The sequence below is a fragment of the Triturus cristatus genome, chromosome 4_1 (genome assembly GCF_964204655.1).
Source record: "Triturus cristatus chromosome 4_1, aTriCri1.1, whole genome shotgun sequence".
Classification (NCBI taxonomy): domain Eukaryota; kingdom Metazoa; phylum Chordata; class Amphibia; order Caudata; family Salamandridae; genus Triturus; species Triturus cristatus.
This window is the reverse complement of record NC_140585.1, coordinates 39,906,310-39,930,763: the sequence shown is the minus strand read 5'-3', so window position 1 is coordinate 39,930,763 and position 24,454 is coordinate 39,906,310. Positions and strand designations below refer to the sequence as shown.

General features: G+C 44.6%; 1 protein-coding gene across 2 annotated transcripts in view; it reads right to left on the bottom strand.

The window, feature by feature from the left end:
* The window catches only part of CNOT12 (CCR4-NOT transcription complex subunit 12), a 422,228-nt gene that overhangs the window by 157,177 nt on the left and 240,597 nt on the right, over nt 1-24,454 (bottom strand). For both annotated transcript variants that reach the window (XR_014981070.1, XM_085651437.1), the window contains exons 3-4: nt 19,702-20,539; nt 11,130-11,181 (exon numbers count right to left, since the gene is read on the bottom strand). Coding sequence is in view for 1 of the 2 variants with exons in the window: in XM_085651437.1 (XP_085507563.1) it covers nt 11,130-11,181; nt 19,702-20,539 (890 nt within the window). In the remaining variant the exon portion in view is untranslated. The remainder of the gene's footprint in view (nt 1-11,129; nt 11,182-19,701; nt 20,540-24,454) is intronic.

Here is a 24,454-nt window from a genome sequence, read left to right as displayed (position 1 = left end):
GTGGACCTTCTAGGCCTATTTCCACCAGTGATAATAGCTCAATGGTTGGAGAACAAGCCCAGAGGCTACCGGTCTGGTCAGCACTCGAAGGGCAGTACACCCCAGTAGGATGCATGCTCACACTCCTTCTGGGAAGTGCCCTCGTCACTGTGTGCAGAGGGGCAGATCAGTACTGGGGCTACCAGGAGGCCTTCGGTGGAGTGTTAGGAAAAGACTGCAGCCATACTGGCCAGTCCCATGACCACCGATATAACTGATCAGTGCTACGCCGCCCCAGTACCACTTTGTTTGTGGACAGACTGCGGTAATCTCTTTTATGGACTGCTGAGTGCTTCCTTCTGTTAAGGACTCTCCTGTAGGTAAAAATGATGTAGGAATCCACCTTCCAACATACAAAAAGCTTGGCAGCCACATCCACTTATGTCTTTGTATTGCTACCCATCTTGTTTAACACCACTGCAAAAGCTCTACTGGGATTTTAAGTATGCATGTGAGTATTTAAATAACATGGGCTTACCCTAAAGGGGAAATGAGCACTGTACAAGGCCACAGGGTAGAGTATGACCAGTTATAGTTCCAGGGTTGAGGGGTGTGGCTGCTGAGTTCTGAGTCAGGGAAGGGTTCTTCTACAGCATTTAAATGTAGTGTTTTAAGCTCTTTCCTAAACTGGGGGAGAGTTGAGGCGGGCCTGATGGCTACCAGAAAGTGTTTAAGATCTTGTGTGCCTCGACAGAGACCATGTATTTCAGTCTACATTCATATTTTAGTTACACAGAGGATAAGTGGAATGGGACATAGGGAAGGCGCTGCTAGAAATATTCACTTGAGTTACTTAGAATTTGGTCAATTAGTACGGTGCCACAAGGAGGAGAGATCCACCCACCTCTCCTGATCAGCAGCCAAGACTGCAACAGATATTCACACAGATGCTTAGCACACGTGAATTCTCACTGTTAATTAACAAAGTAAATTCGTACAGGAACAATAGTAATGCAATATAAATCCACAGCACAAAACGTATCATGGAAGCTTTGGTCTTTAATTCTTTTGTTGATTCCTTCAGTTGTTCAATCTGGTGACTGTTTGTGAGCCCAAAGCCAACACGTGTTTCGTCGCTTCTCGTAATACAGACATGCGACTGAAAAATAGACCACAGTCACTATTTTGTGTAATAGTTGGGAAATGAGTTTACATTTCTACGACATTGCACCCATTGACCTCCACCGTGAGTTTTGTGTGCATTAGAAAATAAAGTGCCTATTGCATGTTGATAAAGAGTATATAAATATTAAAGACACACCGGTCAACATAAATTCAAAATCACCGTGACTCGTACAGTACCAATATACAGTGTATTAACAAGAAATCAACATTTTCACACCAGTTAACTGGCTTGCTCCATATTCGTCCTATATCTAAGTCATCCTAGTATTATTGACACAAACATCAGTGATTAGACCGTAATCGATATTTATGGTGTGTTATGTGTATGATATATCTAATGTGTGTCTATTCTCCCATATAGACGCTTAACCATCATAGATACACCATGCCCAACAACTCGATAGAGGTGCTAATTGACCTATCACCCACACAAGTATAGAGGGAAATAATAAAATCACACAGACCTTAATCTTTCCTCAAAACACCACTATGTATGAACAAAGGGGAGGAAAGATAATTGCAATTATTGCTTGCCCTAATATGGTACACTTATTAGTTCATTAAATCATGTCAAATAATCTAGGTTAATGCCAAGGTACCTACTTTACGTGTGGTGATAATTCCGACCCACACAGACCTCAGGCGTGGGTATATGATGGCAATCAGAGTAATATTCTTCCAGTGCGCTGGATCCAGTATCTTGTATCAAAGCTACAATAAAGATATGAGCAGACGCTAGTATCTAACCAACATCCAAGATCTAGCAGTCTGCGGCTAAGATCTAAACTTAACATAATATCTGGCTTATTCTAATAGGAAACATCATTTCTGTAAGACCATAGCCTTATCATCAATGTGAAAAGGGCATTTACCAGGGCGTATTCATAAACACTTGTCGATCCCGTGTTGACAGGAATAGTAGCAAAATACATCAGCCGGTCAGTTATGATTGAGCCCGACAATGTGATGTGCCCGTTAATCTCGAATAGAGCTAACTAACTTCAATTCAAGGGGAGTCCGCGCTATGTTTTCCCGCTTAGCATACTAAATATATGGCAACCACAAAAAATATACTAGATAAAGCGTGCGCCCAAATACCAACTATCGGCCAGACTGAATTCGATTTTAAAAGGACATCCTTTTCCTGAAATATAGAAATGGAGAATCGAACAGGTATACTAAATAAAGCGTGTGCCCGAAGAAGTATTAATCAGTCAGAATGACAACGCTTTTAAAGGGACATTTGTCTCCTAAACGGATAGGGGTTAGTGCATAGTATTCCGTTTGCGCGTTTGACACTTACCGCAATTGTGTAAATAGTCTAGTAAAATAACCGCCCCCTCACGCCGTCTTCCTCGAGTACGAGGTAGATCAGACGCCATATCCATATTTTTAAGTCCCACCCGTGTCACGTGATCGCGAAAGAATCGTGCGTCACGTTAACAATGTAAAACGTGGGCACCATCTTGAAAGTCATACAAATATATGTATAAAGTGGTAGTATCCATATAAGTTTTATTAAATCTGTCGAAATTCTAATCCAAAAGAAACACGCTTTAAAAAATTATTTTACATTGTATTATCAAGTAGCAAAATTTACTTCAAAATTTCTAAAATCGAATTTTCTCTATATCTAGCCACCATACTGCTGTTTGTTAACCAGCACTGAAAGGAACAAGAAGTGTGCAAAAGATTATTACTAAAAACGCTAAAACCTTCCTCCCTTCCTTCTTTCAATGTGTTGCTCAAGTGCAACAGATCCTGCCAATACTGAAAAAAGGATCTTCATATTTAAAGGTATATAATTCTGGCAGAATAACAAAATCCTCTCAATAAGTCGAAATCTTGCCCTGCCTACCATTAGTATTTCTAGCATACTCACCATGGGAGTCGAGTGTAGAGAATAGGTTTTGGGGTCAATTATTCTTGTTGTATTATGCCCATCATGAGAGGGTATACCCACCTAAATAGATCATTCATTTCTTATTCATTCTTTGAGTCAGGAAAAAATAACCATTATGTGTAGGAACTAAGTATCCTTACATTAACTCCTTTACTTAGTCAGTCTAGTGTCTCTACATTATCTTGCATGGGCATAACAAGGCATCATTCATTTACGCATTACAAATACATGCATCGCCATTGTGACTTATGTAAGTTACAGTCTTCCAGTTCTCAATGGTTTTCAAGTACTTAAAAAGGTACATACAACTTAAACAGTTACTATACTACACAAAATACAGTAGGAATTAGTTCACGCAACCCCGGATAGTCAGGTATATAGGCACATTTATAAAGGTGGGTGTTGCTATCTAGTCCCTTAAAAATAGTGAAGCTCTTGATCGATATTTAAACCCACTTCGGTCGTCCGTAATCTCAGGATCCAAGTTGCCTCATTTATCCTCAACGCAAGTTCTCGATTACCCCCCGAGGGTGCCTAGGTGTTTCTTCTATTCCATAGAACTTGAAGTCCTTAGTCCTACCCTGTGATTCGCATTGGCAAATGTGTGCAGCTATAGGGTATCTTTGGTCTCACTGTTTGACCGCCCTGAAGTGTTCCCCCCATTCTTTCTCTTAGGGTCCGTATTGTACTGCCCACGTACTTTTTTTCACATCTGCACTCTATTATGTAAACTACATATTTCGTGCTGCAGATGATGCCTGTCCGAATAATGTACCGTTTGTCACCAGGGCCCATAAACTCCTTTCTGCCATTATTTGCCCATTTACAAGCCACACAGTGTCCGCATCCAGAAAATCCTATAGTCCTCGTTGTTAACCAGCCACTTTGTTTTTTTGGGATGCGGTAACTAGGACTCAGTAAGTTCCTCAGACTAATGCCTCTTCTGTATGTAATGTCTGGTCTGTTTTTGATGTGATCGCTGAGAGATGTGTCTCCCTTCAGTATGTGCCAGAGTCTGGTGAGGCTTTTCACTAATACTTTGGATAATGTATTAAGGTTAGTAACTATTCTTATTGTGTCATTATTCTTTTTTTTGAGTTGATCAGAACGTTCAGCTAATGTGTCGCTTCTTTTGATCCTTTGAATCCGTGCTCTAGCAGAGTCAAGAACTCGTTTGTCACATCCTCTCCTGAATCGTTTCACCATATTGTCCGCACATTGTTCAAATTCAGAGTCCTGGCTGCAATTACGCCTAGCTCAAATAAGCTCTCCATATGGGATTGCTTTAATTTGATGTGAGGGGTGTGCACTGGAAGCATGTAATATAGAATTACATGCTGTGGCCTTCCTGTAAAGCCTACTCTGAAGCTTGCCTTCTTTGGTATATATTTCTGTATCTAGGAAGGAAATCTTATCCTGGCTCTTTTCATATGTGATTCTGATGTTGAAGTGGTTACTGTTAAGGTGTTGAACAAACTCCTCTAGTTTAGTATTAGTTCCCGTCCATACCATTAGGCAATCATCAATGTACCGCCCCCAGTATAAGATTGAGTCATTCCATTGGTTGCCCATGTTGCTCCAGATCCACACCTCCTCCAGCCAACCGATGAAAAGGTTCGCGTATGAAGGTGAGAACCTGGAGCCCATAGCAACGCCTTGTTTTTGTCTATACCAAGAGTCCTTAAAGATGAAGATATTGTTGTCCAGGATGAGTTCGATCATATTAATGATCATTTCTGTGTGTTCCCAAGTGCTAGCGGACCTAACACTCAGCATCTTCCTGATGGCTCTAAATCCATCCTCTCTTTTGATGCTCGTATATAGAGCAGTGACGTCTAGGGTCACTAATGTCATGTTGTCCTCCCACATAAGATCAGATAATATGCCTAGTACATGCTTGGTATCTCTAATAAAGGATGGTAAGTTAATCACCAAGGACTTTAAGAAGATTTCAAAATATTCTGACAGTCTTTCCGTCGGTCCTTTATTACCTGAAATAATAGGTCTCCCCGGTGGGAATGGGAGCTCTTTGTGGACCTTGGGAGGAGTATCGATGCACGGGTATTTGGGTCGATCTATCCTGAGGTAACCAATCTCCTCCTCATCTAGTAATCCCATACCACGCCATTTTTTGAGGTGTAAATTAATGTGATCTGTAAGTTTCCAAATAGAATCCCATCAGTGACTCATAACATGTGGTATCTTTTAGTTGGGATAGAATTTCTGCATCATAATCGGTGCTAGTCATAACCACAATATTTCCTCCCTTGTCTGCCTCTCAGATTGCGATAGTCTCATCTTTCATCAGGCATTTTAGTGATTCCCTCTCCCCAGGAGAAAGATTATCATACCCCTTTTCTCCTCATATCTGTCTAAGTCGGTTAGTACCAATCTGTGAAAGATGTCAATATTGTTACCCATCTGCATGGTGAGTATCCATTTGGATTTATCCTCAAGTCCACTGGGTACCGTTGTGTCACTTATCACATTTAGATCTCGCATAATGATTTCAGCACTCACCACCTCATCCTCACACTCAGTCAATGTCAGCAACAATCTTGTATCCAGAATTTCTTGAATAGTAATTTCACTTAAAGATAGTGATTGCTGCCGTTCTGGTAATTTATTCATGTCTTTACAAATCTCAAAGTGTTTCTTGATTTTTATCCGTCTAATAAACTTAAACAAATCTATTTTCAGCTCACATATATCACCATCATTCTTTGGACAAAATCCAAGTCCCTTTGTCAACAGTGAGAGTTCATTATTAGTCAAGTTCTTAGTAGACAAATTCATTACATTTACATCATTTACTTCCTCTGATTCCAAGAGCGTGTTCCATATTTCATGAAAAGGATGTCCTTTTAAAACCGGTGTCATTCTGAATGATTAATACTTCTTCGGGCACACGCTTTATTTAGTATAGCTGTTCGATTCTCCGTTTCTATATTTCAGGAAAAGGATGTCCTTTTAAAAGCGGATTCATTCTGGCCGATAGTTGGTATTTGGGCGCACACTTTATCTAGTATATTTTTTGTGGTCGCCATATATTTAGTATGCTAAGAGGGAAAACATAGCGCGGACTCCCCTTGAATTGAAGTTAGATAGCTCTATTAGAGATTAACGGGCACATCACATTGTCGGGCTCAATCATAACTGACCGGCTGATGTATTTAGCTATTATTCCTGTCAACACGGGATCGACAAGTGTTTATGAATACGCCCTGGTAAATGCCCTTTTCACATTGATGATAAGGCTATGGTCTTACAGAAATTATGTTTCCTATTGGAATAAGCCAGATATTATGTTAAGTTTAGATCTTAGCCACAGACTGCTAGGTCTTGGATGTTAGTTAGATAATAGCGTCTGCTCATATCTTTATTGTAGCTTTGATACAAGATACTGGATCCAGCGCACTGGAAGAATATTACTCTGATTGCCATCATATACCCACGCCTGAGGTCTGTGTGGGTCGGAATTATCACCACACATAAAGTAGGTACCTTGGCATTAACCTAGATTATTTGACATGATTTAATGAACTAATAAGTATACCATATTAGGGCAAGCAATAATTACAATTCTCTTTCCTCCCCTTTGTTCATACATAATGGTGTTTTGAGTAACGATTAAGGTCTGTGTGATTTTATTATATGCCTCTATACTTGTGTGGGTGATAGGTCACTTAGCACATCTATCGAGTTGTTTGTCATGGTGTCTCTATGATGGTTAAGCGTCTATATGGGTGAATAGACACACATTAGATATATCATACACATAACACACCATAAATATCGATTACTGTCTAATCACTGATGTTTGTGTCAATAATACTAGGATGACTTAGATATAGGACGAATATGGAGCAAGCCAGTTAACTGGTGTGAAAATGTTGATTTCTTGTTAATACACTGTATATTGGTACTGTACGAGTCACGGTGATTTTGAATTTATGTTGACAGGTGTGTCTTTAATATTTATATACTCTTTATCAACATGCAATAGGCACTTTATTTTCTAATGCACACAAAACTCACAGTGGAGGTCAATGGGTGCAATGTCGTAGAAATGTGAACTCATTTCCCAACTATTACACAAAATAGTGACTGTGGTCTGTTTTTCACATAGCCTTGAGAAAGTCGCATGTCTGTATTACGAGAAGCGACGAAACACGTGTTGGCTTTGGGCTCACAAACAGTCACCAGATTGAACAACGGAAGGAATCAACAAAAGAATTAAAGACCAAAGATTCCATGATACTTGTTTTGTGCTGTGGATTTATATTGCATTACTATTGTTCCTGTACGAATTTACTTTGTTAATTAACAGTGAGAATTCACGTGTGCCAAGAATCTGTGTGAATACATTCATATTTTACATTCCACCATCTCAAATGTGGCAGTGTCCTGGCTCCGATTGTGTTGAGAGTTGAGAGATGGTGATCTTATCAGCCGGAGAGGATGTCTCCAATCAGATTGTAACATAGCACCTTGAACCTCTTAACTACCGGAACAAAGCCGTGTGGTTAGTGTCCACCCTTCCTTTGACCCCACCACTATCAGGAGTGGTGACGTAGGGACTCTGTAGCAACAGGCCTCTTGCTGGTTTACAAGCCCTTTCCAAGAACCTTGCAGAAAATCATACATTTTAGTCAGAGATATAAGACCTTGGCGGCCTGGTTTCTGCGCTGAACAAGATGGCGGCGTATTACTGAGCTCTGTCAAAACGCAGAGCTATTTACTGCTGAACGAGCCAGTTTCAGTCTGCACTTTGCTGGCTGGGACATTTCTTCGTGCTCCATATTATCCCCGCAACGTTTTGAGCCGGCGGGAAGTCATGGCGGAGCTTCTTGTGCGCTCTGGAGCCGCAGCAGTGAATTTCTGTCAGACGCGAGCGGCCGCCATTTCACCAGTGCACCGCTCGCGTGATTGGCTTTCGGATTCTTCATCTCGCTGAGTTTGGGCTAATGCTCTAGCCCCGTCTTTTTGTGCCCGTGAACTGGCGCTACACTTGACTTCACTTCCATCCTTCATGAAGGCTGTTTTTATTATTTTGCATTGCAGCTGCGAATCAACATCTTTAATGAGCGGCCACCATTTTATCTGTGCACCGCTCGTTCCTCACATTTCAATACTCTACACAATTACATGCTGCCAACATGCCAGTATTTACAATGGAATTTTCCTAATCTATAGCAAAAGGGAGTGACTTTTGCTGCATTTTTTCTTCTGCCTCCTTATTACAGTTGCTACATCGGTCTCCTTCAGTTCTTCAATTCATTGATGGCTTAAATATTACCAGTTGCTTCCTTTGGTCCTTGGGCTTCACTAGTGAACTGAACTTTGTGCCATTATCCGTATTTACGTTTTGGGGTCACTGCACTGAGCCTCATTCGCCAGTCTATTTGTGTATGCCCGCATCGTAGTGTATGGGCAGGATTAGACCATTCCAAAGATTCCGCATTGTTCTATACACTACGTCAAACTGACCAGCGATCTACTTGCTACTTCTAAATCCACTTCTTCAGACACAAAACCTAAAAGGGCAAAGAATAATCCTCCATCATCCATTATGGCTTCTCATAATCCTGTTTTGGATCCTATCCGTGATGAGGTGTGAGGTCTCAAGCCTTTCGTGAGTGGCTCTAATGAAAAGCTTCACCAAATTGTTGACAAGTGGATGGCTATGGAGAGCAAAATGTTTGAAATGTAACAGCGTGTTAGCGATCCTTAAGATGTAGTCACCAAGATTCCTTTGCTAGAGCAAGAAATCCAAAAACAAAAGCCACAAGAAGACCATGAAAACACAAATAGACAGAATAATCTTTGTTTATGTGGATTACAGGGGAATCTTGCGGGTCCTGATCTTCTTGCTTTCTTGAAGACATTTTTGTCCGATCTTCTGGGTCTTCAGAACACTCTCTCTCATAAAATTCAACTGACACATCACGTTGGTCAGCTTCCACACCATTCTACTAGAGCTAGAGGTATCCTAATGCTATTTTTGGAGTTCACAGACCTGATGTGTGTCTTGATGGCCGCTAAAGAAAAACATTGTCTTGTTTGGTCCGGCCACAATATTTTCATCTCTCAGGACCTTTCTAATGCTACAAACACCAAAAGAAAAGAATTCCTTCCCCTTCGACCTCAAATGAGACAGCTGAATATTTTCTATGGCATTCTAAATCCTTGTCTATGTAAAAATTACCTAAGAAGGCATTTCACGATCCTTTGATGATCCTGTTAAACTAAATTGTCTGTTAAGAATATTTTATCTCATACAATGGATACGACTACTGCTCAACATTCTTAACAATTTTGTTATGCGCATGTTTTCTCCGTTTCTCTCTTTATTTTCCTACTATTATGGCGGTGTTGTTGTATTTTATTTTTCATCCCTCTGCTGTTGTTCTTGTTCTAGGTGCTGACACGTCTCCTGCTCCCTCTTTATGCTCTTCACTTTAGATCTGGATCTCTTTCCTTGGTCTGTCTCTTCATCCTGCTGTCCATATGCCATTTCTTCTTACTACTCTCTTACTCTTTTTCTTGTAATTCTGCGAGTCCTTATTTGTTTTTTTTATTGTTACCATGTTTGCGTTGCTTACATGTTGTCTGGATGTTATTATATGCTGTCTTTTTGTTTCTGTTCTTTCGTTGGCAGATTCTCATCCATGTGCCCGTTTCCCTACTCCTAATCCCAAATATGTTTAACGTTGTTTCGTGAAACGTTCGTGGTTTGGGACATCCAGTCAAAAGACAAAAGGTACTCTCTCATCTGTCAAAAGTGAATTCACGTGTTACTTTTTTACAGGACACTCATTGCATTGATGTTGAATCGCTTAAATTAGAACAGCAGTGGGCGGGCCAGGCTGCTTTTTCTCCACCCACTAACCGTAAAGGTGGTGTTGCCTTTCTTTTTCATAAATCGTTACATGCACAGATTCTATCAACTCAGTGTGACACTGATGGGCAATGGGTACTTGTTAACGTTATAGTTCATAACAAACAGATTTATTTATTTAACCTCCATGGTCATTTCAAGTTTGATCCTGATTTTTGGCACAACATTAAAATAAAATTGGTTTCCATAGATAATCCCAACATGATTGTAGCAGGAGATTTCAATCTATGGTGAGCCCCTTTTACCGATAGGAAATGTAAATGTTTCCTGATATATCAGGTAAAGGAGTTAAATTCCAAGAGTTTAACCCCTGGCTGGCTCTTCGACTGAAGGCAGAACAACCAGGGTGATTTCCTCAAGGAGACGCACTTACAGAGGGTCATCCCCCCTCAACTTCAGCGGGGCTTCGAAGCCTTGTACCAGAAAGCACAGGGTTTTCCAATGCCGCTGGCAGGAGCCGGTCCCACTGCCTCTCAACAGCTAGAAGTGCCCACGACCTTAGGCTGCTGTCATAGCACAGGAAAAAGAAGAGCTAATGGGCCCCATGCTTGCACCACCCCATGAGTAGCAACACCAGAGGAGGGTAGGGTACCTGTGACTGCCTCATGTCCAGGTCCTAAATGGGATCCGACTCCCAAAGGGTTGGCAGAGGCCCGCATCCAAATTATATGTTCCTTCTGCAGTTCATTTAAACCAGGTCCTATGCTGTGCACGCCTTAGGAGGATGTAGTTTGAAATATCGCTGCACCTAGATCAAATCCCCATCATGCTCGTGCAGCTCACACTCATCAGCTATAGCAGAATATCCCACTCACAATATAAATACAAATGACAATCTTAAATCAGGGGTACAGGCCCAGTCTCTTCCTACGTGGGCCAGATGTGGGTTTCTGACTGGCCCTTGCGTATCTCTAAATAAACACCCCTGCAGTTTTCTGTCACCTTTGAGTGGACTTGGGTAAATCCTTTTTAGGTTGTAACTTTCTTCTTCCCTCTTTTACTCCTCATTCCACAGCTATCTCCTAGTTGTTCTTCCAGGTGTCTGAAGGAGGTGGCGCTGGGCTACCTGGAAGGAGGGCACACTGCTCTCAGCACTCACAGAACGGCTCTCAGCTCAGACACACTCTGACGCTGGACCAGCACAGGCCTCAAGGTACTCACCCTGGGTGCAGGGTCTGCTTTCATTTCCTGGCTCTGGGCAGATGGGAAGGTGCTGATCAGGGAGACAAAAAATACATCAGTCAGTAAGAGTACTCCGTAGGTACATGGGCACAGAGCTGAAATAATGGCACAAAGCGGAAACACAACACAAGAGTCACATGGGCACAGAACTGAAACACAGCTCAAGAGGTATATGGGCACAGAGCTGAAACACAACAGAGGCGGTACATGGGCACAGAGCTGAAACAACACAGGAGACAGATGGGTACAGAGCTGAAACACAACACAGGAGGTACATGGGACAGAGCTGAAACACAACAGAGGAGGTATATGGGTACAGAGCTGAAACACAACAGAGGCGGTACATGGGCACAGAGCTGAAACAACACAGGAGACAGATGGGTACAGAGCTGAAACACAACACAGGAGGTACATGGGACAGAGCTGAAACACAACAGAGGAGGTATATGGGTACAGAGCTGAAACACAACAGAGGAAGCATATGGACACAAAGCTGAAACAGAACACAGGAGGTACATGGGCACAGAGCTGAAACACAACACAGGAGGCCCATGGGCACAGAGCAGAAACACAACACAGGAGACAGATGGGTACAGAGCTGAAACACAATAGAGAAGGGATATGGGTATAGAGCTGAAACACAACAGAGGATGTATATGGGTACAGAGATGAAACACAACACAGGAGGTACATGGGCACAGAGCTGAAACACAACACAGGAATTACATGGGCACAGAACTGAAACACAGCACAAGAGGTATATGGGCACAGAGCTGAAACACAACAGAGGCGGTACATGGGCACAGAGCTGAAACAACACAGGAGACAGATGGGTACAGAGCTGAAACACAACACAGGAGGTACATGGGCACAGAGCTGAAACACAACACAAGAGGCCCATGGGCACAGAGCAGAAACACAACACAGGAGACAGATGGGTACAGAGCTGAAACACAACAGAGAAGGGATATGGGTACAGAGCTGAAACACAACAGAGGATGTATATGGGTACAGAGCTGAAACACAACAGAGGAAGCATATGGGCACAAAGCTGAAACACAACAGAGGAGGTACATGGGCACAGAGCTGAAAAACAACACACATGAGACAGATGGGTACAGAGCTGAAACACAACACAGGAGGTACATGGGACAGAGCTGAAACACAACAGAGGAGGCCCATTGGCACAGAGCAGAAACACAACACAGGAGACAGATGGGTACAGAGCTGGAACACAACAGAGGAGGTATATGGGCACAGTCCTGAAACATAACAGAGGAGGTCTATGGGCACAGAGCTAAAACATAACAGAGGAGGCCTATGGGCATAGAGATAATCATGTCAGAGGAGACACATGGGCACGGATATAGCCATGTCAGAGGAGGCACATGGACACAAATATAGCCATGTCAGAGGAGGCACGGGGGGCACAGAGATAGCCATGTCAGAGGAGACACATTGGCACAGAGATAAACATATCAGAGGAGGCACATGAGCACAGAGATAACCATGTCAGAGGAGGCACATGGGCACAGCACATGGGCACGGAGATGAGCATGTCAGAGGAGGCACATGGGCTCAGAGATAACCATGTAACAGGAGGCACATGGGCATGGATATAGCCATGTCAGAGGAGGTACATGGGCACAGATATTGCCATGTCAGTGGAGGCAGGGGGGCCCAGAGATAGCCATGTCAGAGGAGGCACATGGGCTCAGAGATAGCCATGTCAGAGGAGGCACATGGGCAGGGAGATAAGCATGTTAGAGGAGGCACATGGGCTCAGAGATAGCCATGTCAGAGGAGGCACATGGGTGCAGAGGTAAACATATCAGAGGAGGCACATGGGCACGGAGATAAGCATGTCAGAGGAGGCACATGGGCACAGAGATAAACATATCAGAGGAGGCACATGGGCACGGAGATAGGCATGTCAGAGGAGGCACATGGGCACGGAGATAAGCATGTCAGAGGAGGCACATGGGCACGGAGATAAGCATGTCAGAGGAGGCACATGGGCTTTGAGATGACTATGTCGAAGGTGGCACATAGGTACAAATGTTACACACGAGAAGGGCACATGGGGCAGAAGCGAATACACACAAGACAGATAACAGGGTTCTTAGTATGGGAAAGCAAGCTTGCGCATTTCTCCTTTTTGGGGTATGCATATTTTGCATGTTTGTATTCCCTCTGTGGTTATGGTCTTTCCTATATTTTCATGATTGCTGACCGCACGGTATTTTAAAGTCATGATGCTACGTTACATCTGACTGACACAGATGGCGGCTTCTGCACATGTGAACCAGCACTAATATAACGTACGAGTTAGGAAACAGGCTCTGTATGCTTTCAGTCTACATCAAGAGTGAACAATTACAGTTTAACTGACTATGTGACCCTAGCACAAGGAATCATTAACACACGGCTACCTGATGAAGGCACAAGGCCGAAACGCGCGTAGTTTGTACTTAACCATGAAAGATATATGTTTAAGATATTAATTTTTTCCTTTTTAGGTCGAGGACCGTCCGGTCTGCTGAAGGCAGAACCGGAAGTCGTAGATTTAATGTTTTGGAGAAGAGGGGCTTGGACCCGCCCCTCTTCTCCCCTCTTCTCCATTGGCTGGCCTCTTGAATGCTGGCCAGCCATTGGAGAAGAGCTTCGTCACTCCGAACAGGCCCCGTCCTTTTCAGATTCGGGGGCGTGTTTTTTTCAACTTTTCAGATTATCTCCTCCAGCCAATGGCAAGAGGAGAGAACAGAAAAACACGCCCCCGAACCAGGAAACGCCGCTGCCTTTCTACGAGGCATTTCAGCTTCGCCTCGGAGAAAGGCGGTGGTGTTCCTGGCGTCCTCTCCCCCTGCTGTTGGCTGCTGCTCTGGTAAGGCAGCATTCGTTGTCTAAAAATAGATACGGACCCATGCACTTGTTTCTTCCCATCTTGTCGTGCTCCACGCTCCTCCTTTTAACCACGCAGTTCTTTATGCGCTTTTACCTGCTACTGCGTCATTTCTCCTTAGGATAAGAGGTGAGCAGGCAGGTCATCGCTGCCTAGACTCTGGCCTATTTAGACACGCGTCAGGTATGTGACATTTACCCCTGCAATCTCTGCTTTTTTTCTGCCCCACTGCTGCTTGTAAACCGGGCACAAGAACAGAAACGCGTGTCTTCGTTAAGAAATCGTCCCGAGAAGCCATTTTAATTGGCACCAGCTGCTGTGCGTTCCTGCCGGAGCACGCCATATTTTTCATAATAAGATGCAGGCGGCTGCATCTTCACCTGCGTGCCCTCGCAGCACCTGTCGCCTTTTATTTTTGCTCCGTTCCGGGCTAGTATGCGAAGACCGCGCTGAAATGTGCCCGTCTGTCTCTGCGGCTAGAATAGAACATGGCGGCGCGCCGGGCGCTGGAATGGGCCTGCTATGCGCTTGGCAATGTCCGGGTCTCACGTGCCTGGGGCGATCTACAACCCCTTGTGATGGACACCTCGAGACACTGGGTTAAGCGATGCTTTGGGGGCCACTGACACCCCTTGAGATGCCCCAGCCCTGGGCTGGACCCTGGGATTGGTGAAACCTCTAGTGATGGACAGTTGTAGCCACTGCACTGTATTTACTCCTATGCGCTAAGTTTGAGAGATAAAAATACACGCCTTCGGCTTGGAAACTAGCCGAGGAATAGGGTGCCCTGCTCTGGGTACTTGAAATACCTTCAGCAGGCTGTGGAAATGCAGCAAACAAGCCCTGAAAGCAGACACCTTGCTATATTTTCACCTCGGGTGATCAACAAGTGCACCCTGCTAAGAATATGGCATCCCTGATTAGCAAAAACTGTTCAGGATTTGGCAACTGGGAACGTTGTGAGGTTGGGAGCGGACTGTCTGGAGCTTTGAGGGCTGCTTCTCTGTTTGTCTGAGAAGTCTCCATGCGGAGAAGAAAGGAGAAACAAGCATTTACAATGCAATGGTCTCGGCATTGGTAAAGTTAGAGCTATTGGCATTGCTCACAACATTATTTTTGTTTATGTTTTTGTTTTTAAAACATTTAAAGAAACGGCATTGTCATGAGCAATGCCAATAGCTCTAACTTTAACAATGCTGAGACCGTTGCATTGTAAATGCTTGTTGTTTTTTCCTTCTGGTTTGGTATTGATTGTAAATATATAATATTAACATATGTAACGATTTTGTATGTATGTATAGATCAATGACTATACATAATTTCATCAACTGATAAGTGCCTCTATGAGAGGATGATACAAAATCTATGGTTTGATGTATAATTTATTATTCTCCCCCTTTTTCATTCAAATATAAAATATTAAATAAAAAATGAATTTTGATTGACATAAATCTGTGGGTGTGTACATGTGTATATAAGTAGCTAGTCCACTCTTTATTAGGTTTCCTATGTTTTTTTCATAAATGTTATGTAGACCCTGATATAGGAAACGTTATTAGGGGTACCCCTGTTTTGTTACATATTAAGGTAAGGAATCTATCACTAACGTGTCTCTTTCAGATAAATACCACACACAAGACGCCCAGCGACACGCGTTGGATAGAGAGAGTTTGTTGACTCTATAGGGGTTCTACAATCAGGAATACAGACCCTTGAACCTGCAGCCCTAGGAGAGCAGACTACAGAAACTCTATGGCTCACACACTAATGGGGAAGAAAAGGACACTGGGTATGAATCAATGATGAAAACACATTACAGAACGCTGCTTCAACAGGAAGCGTCCTGGAGCTAACCCCAGAAGTCTACGAGCAGTTAGATTTCCCAAAAAAGAAAGGTTTTTAGTCCTGATTTGAAAACCGGTCCTGAGTCGGTCTCTCTCAAAGGTGTCGGCAAAGAGTTCCAGAGCCTTGCAGCCAGAGAAGAGAAGGGGCGGCCGCCCCATCTTTGCTTGCGCATCCTTGAGATACATCACATGCCTTATTGGAAGAGCGAGCACCCTGCGCGGAGCGTAGCACCTGAACCCTCTCTGCAGGTATAGAGGCCCTGTCTTGTGAGGGGCTCTTAAATGAATGAGCATGGTCCTAAATGTAATCCTTGGTTAATGGGAAGCCAATCAAACTGCTGAAGATTCCCTCACAACATGGCCATAGCCACATCAAGAGCCCCCGTGTTTCTCCCCTCGTCCCGAAGCAACGCTGTGTCTTAGCCAGTGCTCGGAAGCCTACGGGAAGCCATACGCTTTAGAAATCCACATAGCATAGCATAACACAACGGCTTCAGATTTGCCCACGTCGATGCCTCTTAGGACAGTTTAGCATCATGCGAGCAGCAGCACTCTGAACCACCTGCAGCTTGTTCAAGAGCTCTGCCGGAAGCCCCACATAGGGCACATTTGCAAGGTCCCGCCTTGCGGTGACAACAGCATGCATCACTACCTACCGAGTGTCACTAGCGTAACGAAACTTGATGGGCCCCCCTGCAAACTACATCGAGGGACCACCCTCCGGACTCTGTCAGGAGTTATCATGCCAGGGTACTGTGCTGAGAGGGCCCCCTGGAGCTCAGGGCTCCCCGCACCACGGGGGCCTTTGTTAGGCCACTGTCGTGTGTGCCTGGGGAGAAGTTATAACATCTTTTTAAGTTATTTGACACATGTGAAACACGTGGCTGTGAAAACTCACTTGTGGATTTGAGGAAAGATCTCAGATTTGATGGCTACACAGCATATTGTGCTGCTCTTTCGAACAAAGAATTGTCCATGCTTACTAACCCTGGAGAATGGACAAAACCTGAAGGCAGGAGCTGACATGTATGAAACTGATGCTGGACGCAAGCGACGCACAAGTATGAAACGGGCGCTGGAGCAAGCAGTGCACTTGCATGAAACTGACGCTGGACGAATGCGATGCACATGTATGAAACTAACACTAGATGCAAGAGACTCATGCACAAAACTGACGCTGGAAGCAAGAAACATGTATGAAATTGATGCTGGAAGTGACGCACATGTATGAAACTGACACTGGAAGCAAGTGACGCACATGTATGAAACTGACGCTGGAAGCAAGAAACATGTTTGAAACTGACGCTGGAAGCAAGCGACACACATGTATGAAAGTGACGCTGGAAGCAAGAAACATGCATGAAAGTGATGTTGCAAGCAAGCGACGTATGAAAGGGACACTGAAAGCAAGAGACATATGAAACTGATGCTGGAAGCAAGCTACGCACATGTATGAAACTGACGCTGGAAGCAAGAGACATGTATGAAACTGAGGCAGGAAGCAAGCGACGCACATGTATGAAAGTGACGCTGGAAGCAAGAGACGTATGAAACTGACGCTGGAAGCAAGAGACATGTATGAATCTGAGGCTGGAAACAAGCAACGCACATGTATGAAAGTGACACTGGAAGCAAGAGACGTATGAAACTGAGGCTGGAAGCAAGAGGCGCACATGTAAGAAACTGAGGCTGGAAGCAAGAGATGTATGAAACTGAGGCGGGAAGCAAGAGGCGCACATGTAAGAAACTGAGGTTGGAAGCAAGAGACGTATGAAACTGAGGCGGGAAGCAAGGGACATATGAAACTGAGGCTGGAAGCAAGAGGCATATGAAACTGAGGCTGGAAGCAAGAGGCGCACATGTAAGAAACTGAGGCTGGAAGCAAGAGACATGTATGAATCGGAGGCTGGAAGCAAGCGACGTACATGTATGAAACGGACGCTGGAAGCAAGCGACGCACATGTATGAAACTGGCACTGGAAGCAAGCGACGCACATGTATGAAACTGACACTGGAAGCAAGCGATGCACATGTACGAAACTAACACTGGAAGCAAGCGACGCACGTGTATGAAACTGACACTAGAAGCAAGCGACGCACATGTATGAAACTGACACTGGAAGCAAGCGATGCACATGTATGAAACTAACACTGGAAGCAAACGACGCACATGTATGAAACTGACACTAGAAGCAAGCGATGCACATGTATGAAACTGACACTGGAAGCAAGCGACGCAGAGGCTGAAGGGACCTCATCATCACAACTAAGAGAGTTAACCTGGAGACTGTAAACTTCTAAATTACTCACTGGGGAAGATTTTGACAATTTTTTTTACTAAAACAGAGAGAAAAACACACAAGCCATGTAAAAGGGCCCTGAGGGACCACACAATCTGGCACAAAGAGAATCAAACATTAGAGGCGAACTATCTAGAGAGAGAAAGGGAGTGTCACAGAGAAATACAAAGACACCAATTGAACAAACCCCAGAAGAGAAAGAGATGGAAACAACGGCACCAAGAGACCCAGACCCAGATTAAAATGCAAAAAGACATGAATTCTGTAGCATCATGGACAGGGTGACAGAAATGCATGCAGGAGTACACGCTCATGTAATCACAATAAGAGTGCATGCTCATGTAATCACGAAAGTGCATGCTAGTGTAATCACAATGAGAGTATGTGCTCATGTAATCACGAAAGTGCATGCTAGTGTAATCACAATAAGAGTGCATGCTCATGTAATCCCAATGAGAGTGAATGCTTGTGTAATTACGAGAGTGCATGCTAGTGTAATCACAATAAGAGTACACGCTCATGTAATCCCAATGAGAGTGCATGCTCATGTAATCCCAATGAGAGTGCATGATCATGTAATCCCAATGAGAGTGCATGCGCATGTAATCCCAAAGAGAGTGCGCTGCTGGGTTGGCTAGAGAGCAGTGGAATTATGGGAAAAGCCAGGTTTTCAGATGTTTGCGGAATGTAAGGAGGTTGGGTTCCCTGAGGATGGTGCGAGGCAGGGAGTTCCAAAGCCTGCAGGTGTTGTAGGAAAAGAGGCGGCCCCCTGTCCGAGCTTTCTTGACTCTTGGGGTGACGGCCAGGTGAAGATCGTCGGAGCGTAGCTTTCTATTGGCTTTGTATGGTTTGATCAGGTTTCTTAAGATGGGGGGACACTTACCCTGGAAGATTTTATGCGTGATGCAGAGGGCTTTAAAGTTAACTCTCTCCTGAATCGGGACGTTTATCATTCGTGTGCTCTGATTGGCTAAAGGAGTCATGCTACTGCTCACGCCATGATGGTCGTGCTGAGTTTGCTCATATTCTAAATAGGAATTGACTAGAACAACCCCTTGATTTTGGGGGTGAGCCAGAGATATTGAGCTTTCCTTGCAGACACTCTGGATGCTGCAGGATGGTTTCCTGATTTTACTGCTCATTTGGAACCTTAAATACTGTCTGATTTTTGCTGGCTCTGTCTACCTCTGCTCCATAGAGCCTTTATGGGACTTTCCTTGTATTGATTAGTTTCGAATTTTTTTATATTATACCCCTTAACTTTCCTTGATCTAGAGCTCGATTATTGAGGGGTCCCATTACTTTTATGATTATTTGACTCTGCTAAACTGATGTTTGAGAAGATGCCTTCACATGCACACAAATCTGTGGGAGAATCGTATGAGGTAGATTTTGGGGTGTCTAAATTGTGGTGTACAGTTTTGCTCCCACACATGCCCAATGAAGGTGTTGGAATAGTAAGAGACAGTAATACCCGAGCAATTCTCGCAAACCATAAATCTCACCTCTCGCGCAATGCTTTGCCTTGTGCGAGACCATGTGATTGGCCGGTGGTGCCCAATGCAGCTGTCCCCTGAAACAGAGGGGAGGTAGGGGTCCCTGCTGCACTGGGGCTCACCACTCCCTCTTCTTTTGGCCCATCGCTGGTGCTTGGGCTCCTCCGGAAGGAGGAGTAGGTGGTGGATCCAAAGCGGGAGCCTGCATCGAAGCTGACACTGGTCCTCTGCGCCCAGCTCCTCTCGGGGCCTGGAGCCGCCACCGTGCCCTTGTCCTCCTCCATCTTGGCCAGGATCTGGTCAACAGTGGTGCCCGGGAAGCGGCTTGGCTTGGGTGCCCCTAGTACAGGCTTCACTTTGAAGGATACAGCTGGCTTCTTGAGCACTGGTGGTCGGGCACCTTTCGCATCTGCACAGGGGGCAGGCAGCTCCTTGGGGGCAGGTTCCAGCCTCACGCTGTCCACCTCAGTTTGTGCCACTAGGCTTGGTGTGTCCTTGGGAGGCTCTGCGGCGCGGGGTGATGGCGATGGTGGCAGGGGCACAGAGGCTTTGGACACTGAGGCCAAGGTGCTCGAGCAAGCTTCATCCCCAGAGAGTGGCTCGGATGTCTGGCGCTTGAGCGTGAAAGAGGGTCGCCGGATCCCACCTCCACTGGGGGCCGCACCATAGGGCTTGGGGCCCGTCAACAAGTTGATCTTTTCTGCAGACGGCACCTCAGAAATGGGCGATTTGGGGCTCCAGGGGATTGAATGGGGGAGACCCACCCCTGGATCCTGAGAAAGGGACTTGGAGAGGGGTTTCGGTAGAACTTTGGGTTTCGGCCTGAGAGGCGGCTTTGGGCGGTTTGCTGTGAACAGAAGAGAGATAGAACTGCGGTTAATGACAGTGCATGAATCCATGTATCACAGAGGTTCTTGTAACATACACAACAGAATGTACAGTCATATTGCGATAAAAACACACAGGCAGTCTTATAAAACACTTCACCTGCAGCAGACGAAAGGTCTACACGAGCTTAGGTCCGGCCTATTCATTGAAGCAGCGCCTGCTACAAGCCAGCCCCAGATGAACAAACAAACACTCTGCTGCCAGGATTAAAAGGCAGAAAGATGGTGGAAGCTCACTCAGGGAACCTGGACTCAGAATACAAAGCTGAGACCAGAACCAGGCCACACTCAATGCAAGAAACCCCTGAAACCCGAACAGTGCAGTTCTTGGACTTTTCTGTGCAGTGTGCAATGTTATGTTATGTTATAGCCTATTTAAAGGGCACATCGTTCATCAACGGGCGTGTAAGTAAGGTAAACATAACGTATGTTCAGGGACCCCATTGATTCAACACAGATCCTACAACGCACCACCTGACCCAACCACCTACAAAAGGGCTGCCTCTTTAGGGCCAAGTTAGGTTGAATATAAAAGGGGGCCCATGGACCAAGCAGCCAACCTTGAGCAAGTGTGGCCAGACCCAACCCTTGAGAGGCAGAACGAGAAGCCATCACGGATGTAAAGTTACATCTACAACTCAGTTCTGTTCTGTCCCTCTGATGGAATGACTTGGGCTAATAAGAGATGTTTACTTCTTGCATAAGTAGCATTAGATACCTTTAATATTGTGAAGGTAATTATATACTTCGAAATCCGCCCAGGCTCATGTTTATTCCACTCTCAGAACTTAGGTCATTCAGAGGTTGGTGGTGGTAGGCAACCACCAATGAACAAGCCAATGAGACTGTTACAGACAGGAAGTACAGCCACGTATGTCTCTGTAGTGCTCACGCTGTGCACGTATCCGCGAGCACAGACTCACACAACACATCTTTAGCGAAGAGGAGACCCAATATATAAATATTGCTCGCCTTGAAATTAAAAACTGCGCTATTAGGATCCGTCTCTCTGAGAGTCGAGCTTAGAACCCAGGCTGCAAGCGACCACCAGGACCAGATGCTTCCTTCTATACACAATGTCCTCAAGCGACTCTCGCACACATCAGGCTGAAGGTTTTACGGAGAATTTAACTTCAAGTTTAACCAACTTCGTCTTCCAAGGACCAAGAAACCTACTACACACCTCAGGATCAATGCAGCCTCCAGCAATGCGCTCAGGGTCAAACCCATGAGCCTCACCGAAGCGCAACCTGTTCCTCCTCCCTCTAACCACCGCCGTTGTAATCCACCCCGGTCCGCCTCCTGCTCCCTACTTCCCAAACAACTTATGGAAAATTCAATGAAGAATTTAAATACTACTTTCCTCAACATCTGTTGTACATTCACATCATGAATCCAATCTCCACGTAATGTAAGCAACCTCCACGCCATCATCTCAGAAGAGCACAAAGGCATTCTTTATCTGGTGTACGCAGCCCCTCAAATTTTAGCTGTAATCTGCAAAATTCACCCCAAACATTGCATGCAAATTACTTTGAGCTCCAGCACCACCAAAAAAGTATGAGGCACATTGTACAACAATTCACGACTGTCCATGATCAATGTCCTGTGAACACGGTGGACCCTCGTAAGCCATCAGCTTGTATTACAGCCACAGCCAAGAGGCACACACACAAATCTTCGAAGAACAGCAGGATAAAGTATATTAAGATATTCACGTAATGAGTGAAGGTCTCCCTATTTTAATTAAGGCCCTAGAGGAGGGAGAAAGCACAAAAATATCAAGTAGAAACCTCTAAGCCGGCCTATTGACTTTAGTGAATAGGCCGGTTTAGAGGTTTCTACTTGATATTAAGATATTCACGCAATAACTGCAGTCTGCAGAGTCACTTTTACGGAGTGTTTTTTGGTACAACGATACTCCCTAACAGCATTGAGTGATCAGAGACCATCTTGCATAACCTGCTGAACCTGTTTCACAGGCTATCCAGGCTTTATTAAAACAAGCATTGACATAGACAATAGGTCTCGCCTTTGGGGCGTTATAAGTGTTCAGACAGAGCTATTGGCTTTGTTAACGTTTTTAATATGTGTTATAGAGCATTGTGAATGTTGTGCAGCATGTTGAAAATGTATAAGTTATAATAAAAAAAAGTGTTATAACTATTTCTGTCACCTTATATCGAACCGAAAAAACATTATATACAACTGAAGTATTGTAATAAAAACCAAAATTAATACAAAAAATGTGTTCTAGTTTATTTGTTTATGCAATGCTGTCAATTTCTCCTTGCTTGTTGTAATTCATTTTTGTTATAGTTTTTATTGTTAGGTGTAGGATATAAACAACGGGAGGGTGGATGTTGCGAAAAAGTATTTTAATTAGATAGGAGTAGTGGACAGTTATTTGTGGAGAATTAATAGATGTCACATTTTTATGCCAAACTGTAGTGGTGTGAAGTGATGCTGAGGTGGTTGTGAGTAGTGGCGGAGGTGATGCTCGGGTGATCCAGAATGATATTGAGGTGATGCTGAAGTGGTGGTGCGCTGGTTCCGAGGTGATACTTATGTGATGCTGAATGATACATAGGTGGTACTGAGTGATGCTGACGTGGTGCTGGGTGATCTTGTGGTGATGAGTTATGCCGATGTTGTGTAGCTGAACTGGTGCTTATGAACTGTCACCGTGTACAGGCCTTCCACGGAAAACTCTTTATTGAGCAAAATTCCCAAAAACAAAACATCTTTTAATGCTCTGTGTCCTTTATTTTGTATAGTAGGCACCTTGTTTGGATGTTTTTGGCATATCAATATAATCAGTGTAGCTGAAAAATAAAATAACGGTGGCAGCGTGGGCCTGTTAAGGGTATTAACGTTCCTGCAGATTAACAGAGCCTAAACACTTATGTCTGTTGCACCAATCTCGGGGAGGAGACAGTGGGAGGGAGAGAGGGGAAGAGTGAAGGGGGCGGTGAGGAGCCAGTGAAGGGAGATAAATTGCAGCGATAAACAATACACAGACTGTTTACTGTAGAGCTGTCTTTTGGAAGTGTGGGAGGGGTGGTGGGTCTGCCTCCTGTTACAGTGGCGGTATTGGTGTGCTTCCTGTCTGGGTAGCACAGGGGCACAAATGTTGCTGCTGATGATTTAAAAACTAACAAATAGTGAAATAAAGGGCAATAATGTCAATGCCAAAGCTGCTAGGAATAATACAAATTAATAATATTATTATACTATCACAGCAGCTTGTGGCGGAGGAGTTTGTCTCTCGTCCGGGGTAGAGAGGACGCGCCTTGTAAGGAAAGCTGCAAGGTCCAGCGCCTTGCTGCGTCTGTTAGGGCACTTTTTAATCCATCTTATGGGGGTGGGGGTCTGTCCCTCGGCCGGGGTGGAGGGGACGCGCCTTGTAAGAAGAGCTGCGAGGTCCAGTGAGTTCACAAATGCTAACATCGGAAACCCGGGCATCTGTGTGTGAAATGTGTTTATTAAACAGAAAACGAGAGAACCACGTGGGTGTGATGGAGGGGGCAAGTGCAGTGGGGTGAAGGAAACACGCACCTCAGCTGTGAACTGTGCAGTGGGGTCAGGGCTTTAAGTGGGCCGGGTCTGTCCGGGTCTGAGCACCGGCAGTTATTTTCAGGGGGCCTCGAAACGGGTCTCTATCGGGCTCTATTTTTGTGCCTCGCAGAGGTAGTCCGTTTTCTTTTTTTTTCTTGGACCGCAGTGAGAGCATGCACATCGATGTGCCTTATCGGCTTTTTGATCTCGGCTGTGATGTGAAACCTCTTGCCGAGTTGCTTAGGGTCTGTGTTTTGGTATTACTTGCAGCGTGGCTGCCGTGGCAGCCCCTGCATAAGAGAACATGACACCTGTGA